Source organism: Melospiza melodia, chromosome 24 (genome assembly GCF_035770615.1).
Source record: "Melospiza melodia melodia isolate bMelMel2 chromosome 24, bMelMel2.pri, whole genome shotgun sequence".
Taxonomy (NCBI): Eukaryota; Metazoa; Chordata; class Aves; order Passeriformes; family Passerellidae; genus Melospiza; species Melospiza melodia.
In genome coordinates, this window is record NC_086217.1 from 6,631,294 (window position 1) to 6,644,865 (window position 13,572).

Sequence of the window (13,572 nt, forward strand, 5' to 3'; positions counted from 1 at the left end):
CCATTGAGAAGTGGCAGGATTTGATCCCCAGTGCTCTGCAGCCCTTTCATGGGAAAACAGCAGCAAGTGTCAGTTCAGGATGGCAGCTTTGCCTTAGTGAATAATTCAGCAAAACTGCGCTGTCAGGTGAGGCAGAGGTGTGTTGGTGTTCTGCTAACCTAGATTTGGGAGACCCTGACAGTAAGCAGTCAGGGTGTTAATAAATGGTGAAATGAGGGGGGAAATATGCAATGGAACTGACTTGCTGCTGTCCCAAAGCGAGCAGCTTTCAGCTTGCAGCCTCTGCTGTGCACTGGGATGCAGCTCTGCAGAGCAGCAGGATGCAGAGCTGAGCTTCCCATGGCTCAGATCCCTGTCCCATGGCATTCCTTGCCCAGACAGCAGCCCAGGCCAGTCCCATTTTCTGTGTGTTGGGCTCCTGCCTGTGCCCAGCTCTGCCCTGGCTGTAGGAAGGGCTGTTCCCAGGGGTAGATCCTTCCCATTTGTGTTTTGCTGACAAGTCTGTATAAAGAAAATGAAAGGGTCAGGGACTCCTCTCTTTTTTCTATCAGGGTTGCAAACCTCCAAACTGTTTGAAATTTATTTCCCAGACTTTGATGTGAAGGTCCTTTCCCAATGTAATTTCATTTAATTTCACAGCAAGATCCCAGTCTTATGGTCAGGGCCTGTTAATAGTGCTGCAAGATAAACACGAAGTATAAAAAGCACTCTTTTTTTCAGTTATAAAAACTGTAGCAATAAAAAGGCAGCAGGAGTTCCCCTGCTGTGGAAATAAAGGGTTTGTGTGTCCTTTGGGGGAGCAGAACCCTTTGAGCTGGGTGGTGGAAGGAGAGCAGAGCTCTCTACAGCAATTTCAGCTCCTGACTGTGATCCATGTGCTGGAGCCAAGCTCTGCAGAGGCTTGGGTTTGTCCTGGCTGGGAACACTGGGGTTTTACTCATCTGGAACCACACAGAAAAGGAAAACCACAAAACCCTCAGCTTCCTGCTCTGCAGGTAACGTGATTGCAGCTTCTCATTTCTCTGCTTTCACTTTCTGCAGTGTTTGCTTGCATCAGGAATGGCTGTATTAAGGTCTTTATTTTAAATATTATTTTTTTTTTTAGATCTGTTCTCACTTCACAGATAGGGTGCAAGGTGTTTGTCTAGTGCTGCTTCAGCTGATGTTCCAAAGCCAGTCTGTTGCTCATTGCTGCAGAAATGTCTTGCTGCAGATCCCTTGGCTGTTGGTTTGGAGTCAGAGCTGTTGTGTCCATCTGTGCAGTTCTTCCTTCAGGAAGAAGTTTCATTGTTGTCACACTTCAGTATCATGTTCACTAGCAAGAAAGTGATGATTTCTGCCACCTAAGTAAATACCCAGAGCACTTGGGTATTTACTGTTGTGAGCAGCCAGCTGTTGGAGGTTGCTCTGTCAATCTGCCAGGCTCCCGAAGGCAACAGCCCGTGCCCAAATCCCTGATTGACTCCAGCCTGCAGTGGAGCCCTGCAAGAGCTTTGGTACCTGCTGCCTTCACTCCTTCCAGCACAGCAGCAGAGCATTCCTGGCATTGTGTCTTTTGTCACTTGAATGACAATGTTGGCCAAGAGTGCCATCACCGTGTGTCTTTCTGAAGAGGGTTTGATGCTGTTAAAGCTGAAAATTCTGTTGGAAACATCACAATGCCTGACATGTCTCAGCAGTGGGAATCAGGGTTTCTTTCCTGTGCTTGTCCTGCTACAGGGTATTGCTAATTTGTACTGAATGCTTCACAAGACATTTTTATGAGTGCACAAGATTTTTTTTTTTTTGGTAAGAAAAACATCAGCCCAAAAAGCTGATGTTCACAGAGCTGTGGTGTGATGTTTAACAAAGCCTCTGAGTGTTCATTAAGTTATTTTGGTGTTGAGAAATAACTGGCCTATGGGTGTTTCTGCTGGATTTCAGCATGAGGAAAGATTTGAACAAAGTAATGAAAGTGAACCAAAGTTCATTTAAGTAAGCTTTTTTAGATTTTTTTGCCCTTTTTTGTTTTTTTTTTTTTTTTTTTTATTGCTTGCTATGTGAATTTTCCTTTGTTTTTCCACTCTCCAGTTCCTTGGAAAGCAGAGAAATTCAAGTGCTGGGAGGAGAGCTGTGAATGGCAGCAGGGCACTCTGGCCATAGTGGAGGTGTGCTGGGCAAACCCTGGGGCTGGGTTCTGCACATCCCTTGTGGCACTGAGGATCTGCTTACCTGCAGAGAGGCAAAGAATCCAGTGGGAACACCCAGACCTGTTGTGTGGCCATGGAGAGATCTGTGCTGCTGTGCTGGACAATGATGTAAATTCAACAAACTCAGGCTGTGTCCCAAATGCAAGTGTCAGGGCAGGTCCTGTGTGACCAGGAGAGAAAGCAGGGGGTGACAGAGCACCAGGTACAGGTGACAGGTTTTGTCTCTTCTCATAGCTGAGCTGAGGGGTTGGGTTTGTGTTGTTGAACTTGACTTGGAGTCTGAGGGCTTCAGTCAAGTGTTGTGTTGAGCTGGGTGAGCTCTTGCCAGCCTGGCATGATGGGGTCTGACACTCAGCAACAAGAGGATGGGATAGGACTGGGGAAGTGAAACCCAGCCACAGTCATTAAACACAGAGATGCCATGGCTGATTGAGGAGGACCTTGGGCTGGAAGTGGGTGGAGGATGAAAGAATAGCTGAAGGAAGGATGTTGTGGCTTTGCTTATCACTCTTTTCATTGCTACCTTGTGCTGTGATGGAGAGCAAGATGATGTGCTAGATGGACCATTACAGCTGTCCTTAGGCTCTTTGTCTTTGGATATAGCCCTTAGCCCTGGAATTAGAACTTTTTTTTCTGAAATTCAGACTGGAGAAGTACAAAAATAGATCAGATAGACCTATCTACACATACCACTTCTAAAGCTTAGCACAAATTGCCTTGAATTTAGTGTCTAAAAGTTCTCCAACCAAGTGCTTTCAAAGATATTTAAAAGCTTTATATACTCTCTAATTTTGCAATTTAATTTCTTGCTTAAGCAACTCTACACACGTCCATTATAATTCAGCAGAACTAAGCAAAAATGCCCATTGGTACCTTGTGTTCCAAGGTGTTCTTAAGATCCAGATCAAAATCTTTCCCAGTGTAACAGTGCAGAAAGAACCTTGCAGGTGAGACCAGGTTTTCAGGAGGGCTCAGTTCCTCTCTGAGGCTGTGAAGATACTGATCAATTGTTCAGAGCAGCACACATGGGCACTGACAAGCAACAGACCAGTTCATGTGAAGCAGATCCAAACTTGGAAAATTGGCTCAGTGTATTTTTAGTTATGCATAGATGTCAGGCTGGTAGTATTTGGAAAATAACCCCAAAACTCTATATATTAGGAAATTTGGGGTCCAGACATGAAGATCTGCTATGCTTGCATTGTGCAAAGGATTATTGCTTGTGGAAATAGTGGTTAAGTGGAAAAGCAGCCCAGTGCTGGGGTCAGAGCATTGTCCCTCCTCAGGAGAGTCTGAAGCTGTTAAAAGCCCATTCCAGTATGGATCTCCTCACTATAGTACAGGTTGTTTCCAAAATTTTATTTGTACGTGTTAGTGCAGCTTGAACATTTTCACACATACACTATATCTGCTTATCTTTATTTCTCTTTCTAGTTATTTAACTAGTTGCTGACAGGCAACATGTAACTATTCTTACTCCCCTGCCTCTGGAGGATTTCTTATTCAATGATTGTGTCACTGTAGGATTCAGTCTGGGTGCAAGGTGTTTTTTGGACCCAGTGGGATGCAGGCTGTGATTAGTGTTACCACTTTGCTGGCCTAAGGTATCTGGAGGGATGATGGAAACATGCTTGTTGCTTTATCCAAAGAAATTAAATCCTTTCCATTGACCTTAAGCAAAGGCCTCAAGGGCAGATTTTTTCCCTTGCTTTTAGTCTGAGTACAGGCTCCTAAAATTAAAACGAAAAGTAATAAAATCAACCAAACTCCCTCCCCAGTCCTCCTTCCTGTGGTATATTTTATAATTGTTGCTGTGCTGTTTCATATTGAAAAAGTATCGTGCGTGGCCCTTTGCATAATTTATTATTGTTGTTCACCAGGAGAGGTTCCAGGTGCTGCCCAATAAATTTCCCAGGGCAGTGTCACCCTTTGTTCCTGACAGCTGCTCCATGACAGGCTCAGCTCTGCAGGGTTATGCTGTGGCTGCTTTGGGCACAGCTTGCTGGAATATTTTGGGTGAAGCAAAGCGCTGCTGCGAGAGCAGACACAGACTCCTGGTGTGGCAGCACCTCCTGTGTGGAAAGTTGAGCCCTGCAGGTTTTCTGCAGCAGTGTTCCACCAGGCTTGGTGATGGGCTGTGAGCCATGTGTGAAGTGCTGCTCTCCAGCTGGAAATTGCCGGAGCCCCAGCTTGGGCTGGAAGCTGCTGTTTCATCCTAGTGCTGCACCCTCCTCTGGGCAGGGAGCCTTAACCCTCTTTATACAAATGGTGTTTGCACGCAGGGAAATATTAAAGGTTAAATATTAAAGCATCAGGGATAATATTAAAGGTTCCCAGTGGGTTTTGGAGAGTGCAGAGACTTCATTCTCAGGTTTTGCTCCTGGGAGTTTCCAGTCTGAGGGAACTAATCTTAATCCGATTGCAATTTCTTGCCCTCTAAGCTTAACCTACTTTAGCAGGCATTGTGGTGGAGGTATTTATAGATGCTGGAAGTGCTGTTGGATGTAGCCCTGATCCTGCATTGGTGGGTGGGTGTCTGCTGGTGCAGCTGTGAGCTGCCCTTCAGCCCCAGATCATGCAGATGTCTCATTAAAATATTGTCTAGTACGATTGTTTTGCCATGGAATGTGTCTTTACAGTGGTAATCCTTCCAGAGTCCTGGCTGCTCTAGGCTTGGGTGTTTGTAGTCCCTAGTTGGAAGCACACTTGTGGCTGTGGGTGAATTATGGGTAAATCCTCTTTCTAATGAGGTGAGTCCTAAAAATGAGCATACTTAGCTTACTCCGGGGCAAAATCATCATTTCAGATTCGAATGGTGACTCTCAGATCGTATAAAATTGAAGGTTTCATCGAAGGGCTAAAAATATCATAAGAGATGCCCTGAAAATATTTGCACCCTTTAAAGTGAATTTCTGTGGTTGCACCTCTTAAAACTCATAAATCAAACCCCAGGCCACTTCTTTCATCCAGACTCCTCAAATAGAACTGTATGATATGTTGAAGTTCTTCAGGATTTGTTGCAAAATTTGACTAGATTTTCTTGAAAAATAGTTTATTTTGGATGTAAGACTGGAAACCTCCTCTAGTCTCAAATGAGCCGTGCTGATGTTGGAGTAGATACATGAACAAGACTGGGAAGGAAGGAAATAGAAGTGCAAGATGGTAGATTGGAAGGGTCTGTGGGCAGGCAGAGCTGTGCTCACAGCAGCAGGAATAACCAGCTGGAAATCCTGGGAGCCTTCAGGATGTCAGCAACTGCAGGGCTGCAGCTCTGAACGCAGGTAAATGTTCTTTGCTGTCTCTACATCAAAGCAGGCATTTTGTTAGCAGACAAGATACAGCAGTTTGGTTTTTTAAAGCTGTTGGAAGAGCGCAGATCTGTGTTGTTTTTGGTTTTTTTGGTTTTTTTTTTCATGTCTCACCTTAGCGTTTGCACTAGTTTTGCTTGGAGTTACCTTGGAAGAAATCAAAACTGATAGTTTTCTATTAAGAAAATTGCCTCAAACATTGAGCTCGATTTTCAAATAGAGGTAAATAATCAATTTTTCCCCATTTCCTCTGTCTTTTTGTTGATGTGTTTCAATACTACAAGGGAGAGGTAGAAAGATTGCACAGTTCATTGCAGATCCATTGACTTTCCTTCCTGCTGTGTGCTGTCACAGCTTGTGTTTCTGTGGTTGTGTCTCTTTTTTTCCTGGTTACAGTAAGGAGAGAGAGTGCAGATTTGATTCCTGGTGTATCATCACTCCACAAGCAGAGAGTGACTTCAGCATCTGCCCAGAGAGAATATTTACCTGTGCACTGTGACTCACCTGAACACTGGGACCTGTGCTCCCTTGACCTTGCTCAATCAAGAGCTTGATCCTGCAGAGTTGAACAGAGTGGAAATATTTTTACAGGGATTATTTTGTACTCTTGGAGGATAGAAACCTTGGAAAAATCCATTAAACTACGTCTGATTTCAAAATTTTGCTGCTTGAAAAGGGAGCATTTTGTTCTGTGTAACCTGAACATGGGAAGCAGTGCTCTTGGGGTGTGGCATGCAGGAGTGGTGGTGAGGAAATTCTGGGAAGAGTTGGAATTGCTTTCTCCAACAGGAGGTGACTCAGAGGCTTGGAGAAATGGCCAAGGGCATCCTGTACCAGCCACAGTGTGTCCAGCAGGACCAGGAGAGTGCCAGTCCCTCTGTGTGGGCACCTTGAATCCAACATGACAAGACAAACTTTGAGGGGCTGGAGCATGCCCAGGGAAGGGAATGGAGCTGGGAAGGGTCTGGAGCTCCAGGAGAGGCTGAGGGAGCTGGGAAGGGGCTCAGCCTGGAGAAAAGGAGGCTCAGGGGAGACCTTGTGTCTCTGCACAGCTATTGCCAGGAGGGGACAGCCGGGGGGACAGTGCTCCAGGGAACAGGGACAGGAGGAGAGGGAACGGCCTCAGGTGTGCCAGAAGAGGTTTGGACTGGATATTAGGGATAATTTCTTCAGCTGTCAAGCATTGGAAGGTGCTGCCCAGGCGTGTGGTGGAGTCCCATCCCTGGAAGTGTAAAAACATGTGGATATGCCATGGTTTGATGATGAACGAGGTGGTGCTGGAGTGATGGTTGGACTCTGTGATCTTAGAGCTCTTTCCAGCCTTTAAGATTTTGTGATTCTGTAAATCATAGAAGTCCTAGGTGAAGTAAAAATAGTAGTACACAATCTAACTCTGGAGGAAAACTTTTGGCCTGCATGTGACCTGCTAGACAGCTGTTTCTTGTTTTGTGAGGGCTGGTTGGCTGTGGTTGGTGGTGAAGGAGCCTCACAGTGATGAGAACTTAACTGCAGAGCCAAGTGCTTGGATTAAATCTGGTGACGGATAGCAGCACATAAATAATTCTGTCCTTGGCCTCACACCCATTCACCAGTGCAGCAAGGAACAAGGGCTGCTGTGAGCCCAGATTTTTTTTGGAGTTGTTGTATAGGTGCTTTTCCCAATGTCCATTTTGGCTGTGATCTATGGAATACCAAGGGCTGGGCATTTGGGGACCCTCCTGGACCTCAGTTCCATGCACAGGCCTGGTGGTGGAATGATGACATCCTTTTAAAAATTGTTTTAGGACACCATCACCATTACCACTTTAAAGCTGGGATGATTTGCAATAAAGATGGCTATCCTTATGGGTAGATGAACTTATTTACAACCAGAAAGCTCTTTTTGGCTTTCTTTTTTCTTTTTGGAGAGCAGCCTTACCTATGTAGAGTCCTGTTTAGATTCTCTCAAAACATAAAGTAGTACCTACCACCTTTGCTCAGCTGAAATCTGGGCCATCCTGGTTTCAAATACGGTCTGGACTTGGTATAACCATTAATGTGCAGCTGAACAAACCCAGTAGTCATGATTGGGAAGACCATAAGTCAAGAAACTTCATAATTTCAGGTCTGGTGTTGAGGATTACCCTAATTTGTGAAAAAGCTATCTATTTCAAAGTTAGTTTTGGTTTCTTCTGAATCATTCTCTCTCCCATAGTCTTTACTGTAAAAGTTCTCAGAGAAGAAGTAGATGCTATAATGGTTCATGATTAGAATTATGTGTTAAGTTAGCAGAACCTTTAAAGGACAATTTATATAGGGTGGATATTTCTGCAGGACATTTTCAGGCAGTTTAGGTCACAGAGCCCTGGTGGTGATGAGCATTAGTGAATTCCAGAGGCACCATAACGCCCACCCGTCTTTGTTGTAGTGAGGCAGGGTGGTCTGTAATAAACCTGTGTAAGCAAAATCACAGCTAAACTGCACTTAAAGAGGCTCCTCTGCCTCCAGTGAGAAGGATGTGTCTGCAAGGAATAGAAACATGGAGTCAAGAGTCTTTTTCAGGATGAAACTCAAGGTTTGGAGTGCACAGCTGAAGCTGTGGAAGGCTGCTGGGGAGCACAGTTTGCTTTGGCTCTCCTCAGACTTAGCTTCATTTGAGTCTGTTGTTTCACTTACAGTACGTTTCCATGTGATCTGTGCTGGATGGAAATTCCTGGCATTTCTCAGGATGTTCGTTTTTCCCGGTCACATTCCTTGTTCATCAGCTGAGCAGAAACAAACCATCCTGTTTGCTTCCCAGGGGCAGCCTAAGCTTCTGTATTTGTTGGATTTGTAGAAAATCCAGCTTCACATGGTGGATTGACATAATTGAAACTATCCTTAGAAATCTACTGAGGTTGAAATCGATAGACCAATATTTAAGTGAGCTACAAAGTGTCCTGAGTAAAAACAAGAAGAAACTTGGTGCATAAAGTTTACAAATAATGAGAATAGGAGCAGGCTGTGAAGAGATTTTGTGATGAGGGTTTGTAGTTAATTGTGTCAATTTTAATCCTGGACCATGTCAAGTCCCATGTCCTCCCGAGCTGTATAGATATTGCTGTGAGAAAGGGAAAATCTTCCAACACAATGTAACTGCCCTGGACAGAGGCTGGAGTTTCAGGAGTGTGAACAAAACAGACCCAAAGGGTAATAGAAGAAATCCCTGGACCCCAACAGCCATCCTGTGCTTGGAGCTCATATAAAGGACATCCCAATGTGCCCTCCCTCCTCAGAGCCATCCCCTGTGTGTGGCCTCTGTGCCCCATGGGTGTACATGGAGGATGCTCAGCCCTGGGGATGGAGCTGGTGGTTGCTGGAGCCCTGGCAGGTGATCCAGGTGCTCCAGCTGTCCCAGGAGGGGCTGTGGATGCGTTGCTTTGGCAACTGCCTTGGAATGGACTGGGGAAGACCTTGGTATGAGAGCTGACTCTGTCACCATCCCTGTGTCCTAACACAAGCTGTGATTTGCTAATGTTGTAAAATGTAAAATCCTTTTCTTACAAGATGTCATTTTGTTCCTGTTTATTTCCAGATGCTGTCAATATTTTTTGCTGACAAAAAGTTCACTTTATGTTCATTGTCTCCCAGGTAAACGCAAAGCGCTGAAGTTAAATTTTGCAAATCCACCTTTCAAGTCCACAGCAAGATTTACTCTAAATACTTCTGGAGTTCCTTTCCAAAATCCACACATGTGAGTATAAAGCCAATGGCACAACTAGTGGAACAACTTTGAAATGAATTAGCCAACACCCAGTGTTAGTTAAATGCAATTTGATTAGTCCAGTTATTTGTCAGTTTGTTTAAATCTCTCAGTTTTGAGTCACTGTAAAATATTTTTTTCCCAGAATTCAAAAGAAGGTTAAATTGGGATCTTCTTGGTTTACACTGGAGTTAATGCCTTCCAGAATTGATTGAATTGAGTATTGTAGCTGATAATGCTAGATACACCTATAATTAATGTCTAGACTGATTCACTGTTGTTTTCCTGTATCTTTATTCAGCTTATTACATTTTGTTAGAATTTCTTGTTTCTGTGTTACTTGTGAAACTCATAACTGTGACAGAATTGTTTTCAGCCCTAAAACAGACAAAGGTTGAGGATTATCATTTTAGCAGCAGGGAGATGTTAGTTATGCAGAGATTAGGTCTCAGTGAATTTTCTAGCCAGTTTAGCCCCAGGATATCCCTGTCCAAAGTCTGACAGCAAGTGTGGCACAGAGCTGTTCCTGACTCTAATAAATACCAGGGTACATCAGCACCAAAAAGATCAGCTTTGTATCCTCAGATCCACCAATCTAGCTGGGCAGTGCTGCTCTGCAGCCAGTCCCTGTGGCAGATGCAGCAAGCATGTAAAACATGTCCCACATTTTTCTTCTCGAAGGTCTCAGGGGTTTTGCCAGTGTCAGGTCTCAGAATCTGCAGCTGCAGCCTCCCTGCTGCCTCGGCTCTCTGAGTGTCCCTGTCACAGGCTGCTCCTGCTTGGCTCTGCATGTCACTGCCTCCCTCCTGGAGCTCAGGGCTTTCTGCTTCCCCATGACATACCTGCTGGGCTCTGTTCCTGGGAGCTTTGGGGATTTTCAAACAAGCTTTTATCAAGTTAGCAACATGTTTCTGATGAGTTACTGATGGTAATTACAATATAGAGAAATTTTATAGAGTACTTTAGATTATTCTTAAGATCTCGAGTGACCTGTCCAGCAAGTTCTCTTCTTTCCTTCTCTCTCCTCTCTGAAATAGAGTATTTTATTGGTTATAGAGTTCACATTTAGAGACTTAGTTTTTCTGTCTCAACACATCATCAAACTCTTGTTAAGATTTTCTGCAAAACCCCTTCTGGGGCTCTTTCATCTCTCTGATCTTGTTAGCTCATTGAATAAAGGACTTAGTCTCAGCTAGTGAGTCCCCACCATCTATAGGGATTTGAATTTTCTGTGCTTATCTGTGTGGATTTCTGTCTCAGATTCACTGGAAGTCACAGTGGCTCCTGTCTAGCACAGAAGAGCTTTCATTGTTAGTCTGTGACATCTTAAATTTCATGTTTGTGCAAGTGATTGTCAACCCTGTGCAAGACAGGTGCTGCTCTTTCTCTATGGGAGCTGCAGTTGTTGGCAGGGATTGGATCCTGGGCTGGTTAATGCTCTGAGGCTTGCAGGGTTCTGGGTTGGATGTGGTAGCTGTTCAAGTGCCACAATTGATGGTGATGTGTCTGTGCTGAAGCTTTCCTGGGAGGCGGCAGGCTGTAATGGCCATTTCTGTTTGGAAGAGATGGATGCTGTTGGCTTGGTTGCTTTCTCTGTGGTGAGGCTGGCTGAGCTTGGGTGCAGCAATTTGTCCTCGTTTCCTTTGTGTGGCCTTAGCAGATGCTGTTCCTCAAAAGCAGTGTTGACATCTTCTCATCATCACGCTTCTGTCCAGTGTTTGTCTGGCAGCTGATGTATCTCTGTCTCCTGCCTTCTTCCCTGAGATGCTGCAATGACATTTTCCTCAGTAGGCTAGAAACCTTTCCTAGACTTTGGATTTTAGCTGGATGTTTCAGACCTCCTCTCCCAGACGAATTCCTGATGCAGTGTGTTTCTGTTCACCAAGCCACTACTCAGCCTGGGTGTCCTCCTGAAATGAGCACTGGCTCCACACTGCTGGGGATTGTCCTGCTCCAGATGGGTGGATCTGAAGATACAGAGAGGTTTCATTTCTCACATGAAGTTTGGGGTTCTGTGGTTTGGATCCACCAATCCAGGAGTGTCCTTCTGCCTGAGATGGTGTGTTGAGCAGCAGAAAGAAAGGCAGGGGTTTGGAAGGAAGGTCCATTCTGGTTCTGTGACTGCACGTGATGGAAGAGGTGTGTTTGTGTCTTGCTTGGTTCAGCTGGAACTGCTGCCACCAAATCTTCTTGAGAAGTGCAAAGAGATTTTCATCTAGGCATGATGTGTGTCCTGCCTGTCTATAGGGCATCCAGCACAGTTGTAAACATAATTTTACATGTGACCTGTACAGGATAAGGCAGAATAGAGCCTCAGTTACAGACAGAAGTTGGGGAATGTAATTCATACTTGAAAGGATGCAGTCTAGAAAAGAGGTGAGAGTTGTACTGGTGGAAGGAAGGATGGAGCCTAGAGAAGAGGTGAGAGTTGTACTGGTGGAAGGATGGAGCCTAGAGAAGAGGTGAGAGTTTTACTGATGGCTGGTGCCTGGTCAGGCAGTGAGGCTGTGTGATCACCATGCTGTGCAGGCTGGGGAGCAGTTGAGGCTGTGGAGATCTGCCAGGTCAGCCCACAGCTCCTGTGAGTTGTTCAGGCTGACTTTGTCACTTAGGCCAGATTAACAGCTGCTAACTTTGTTTTCCCTGCAGCAGACGTTGCAGAGGCTGGAGGACACAAACCATAGTTAGGGTGAGCTCTTCAAATTCCAACCCATTATACCAACTGGAAAGCATCCCACCTTTTACCTCATCTGTCCTGTGTCCAAGTAGGATTTAGGTCACAAACAAAATTAGATTACTCCGTTATCTGTGTGGAAGCTTTACAGATCTGCTTGTAGCTGGTTGCCTTTGCTAAAAGGAAATTCAGATCACACTACCAGGAGTGATGTGAGGTGTGATTGTGGCTGTGCATGGCAGGATTTCTGGCTGGGCTGTGCTGCCCATTGCTCTTGAAACCAAGATGGAAACCATTTGGCTGTAGATGAGATTTTTGGTTGTCTGGAAAGCTTTGTATTCTTGTGCAGTGGTACCTGGATGTTGAGGATTTAGATTGATCTGCCAGGAAATGGGCAAGCACAGAGGATGTTGTTTGGCACGTGGTTGGCAGCATGCTGCTTCCTGAGTGTTCTGTCTGCTGGCTGGGCAGTCTCTTGACTCTCAGAGTTGCCACCTCTTGAGAACCTGATTACCAGAGCATTGCAGTTCACCTGGAAAGGTGACAGAATGAACTCATCTCTTTTACTGTACAAATCTGATGTTTGAAGTGTCTGGTGTCCAGTTGAACTCCACAGTCTCCCTATAGCTTGTGTCTTCCTGGATTTATTGGGATTTAAGCTTTCCAGAGCTGCCCTGCATGGAGCTTCTCCTTGTGACACCTGGGAGAGTCACACACTTCCCAGAGAGCTGCCCCAAGAGTGTGTTGGATGTTCTGCTGGATTCTTCAAAAGCTAGTGGAGGTCCAGTTGCACATCAGACTGTGCTGCTTCCTTTTTTCTGTATAGTTCAGGGACTGTTATTCCTGGAGAGGCTTTTTCTGGCTGTTCCAAAGCCTCTCTGAGGTGTCTGTTGCTCTTTTAATCTCCTCTTAGGCTTTCCCATACCCTTCTGGCATGTGGGGTCAGGCTCTGTAGCTGCATAGCCTGCAGCTGGTCGACTTTTTTAGGAAGTAACCTGAGAGAGTTCCTACCATTTTTGAAAAAAACCCCAAAACCTAAACCCCAAAGGGGAATATCCTAAACTGGCATGCTTCCTACTACTCGTGTGAATTTTCCTGTAAATATTTCTCTGTCTCTTCCTCATTTCTGTAATTGTCACCTCACATCTTTATTATTACTGATTTTTGTTATCTTTCTGCTATGTGATACTTCTCTGTGGCAGGGAGTGCTGCCTGGAAGCCTTGGAGGCAATATTCAGAGTCAAAGGTACCAAGAATTTGAATTTTTTTCTGTGACTGATTCTGTCCTGTTTCCTGAAAGTTGCAGAATCTGGATATAATCACTTGTATTTTCAAGTCAGCACAAGTAAAATGCACCCTCTAAAGCCTCAGCAGAGACATCTCAGTGTCTGAGGGAGCCTGTGGTAACCAGGCTTTAATTTCTCATACAAACATCACTGTGGGTTCAGTGCTGGAACAATGTTTCTTCTGTAATTTTTTCAGGAGCAGTTTTTGCAAATTGATGAATTTTGCCTTGTGTTTAACCTTCCTCTTCCTTCCAAGAGTTTAGGAGTTCATTTGGCCAGTGATCTCTGCATGACAGAGATGATGTGGTCTGTAACACATTTGAGTATCTCTGGCTTTGAGCAGGTCACTGCTTCAGAGAAGGTGCTGCCAGAGTCAGTGTGAGGTTTTCACTGA

The 13,572-nt window shown here is 44.9% G+C and overlaps 1 protein-coding gene across 2 annotated transcripts in view; it reads left to right on the plus strand.

The window, feature by feature from the left end:
- Window positions 1-13,572, plus strand: part of MAP2K4 (mitogen-activated protein kinase kinase 4) — a 62,105-nt gene that overhangs the window by 13,489 nt on the left and 35,044 nt on the right. For both annotated transcript variants that reach the window (XM_063176127.1, XM_063176128.1), the window contains exon 2: window positions 9,107-9,209. In XM_063176127.1, the coding sequence (XP_063032197.1) occupies window positions 9,107-9,209 (103 nt within the window). The remainder of the gene's footprint in view (window positions 1-9,106; window positions 9,210-13,572) is intronic.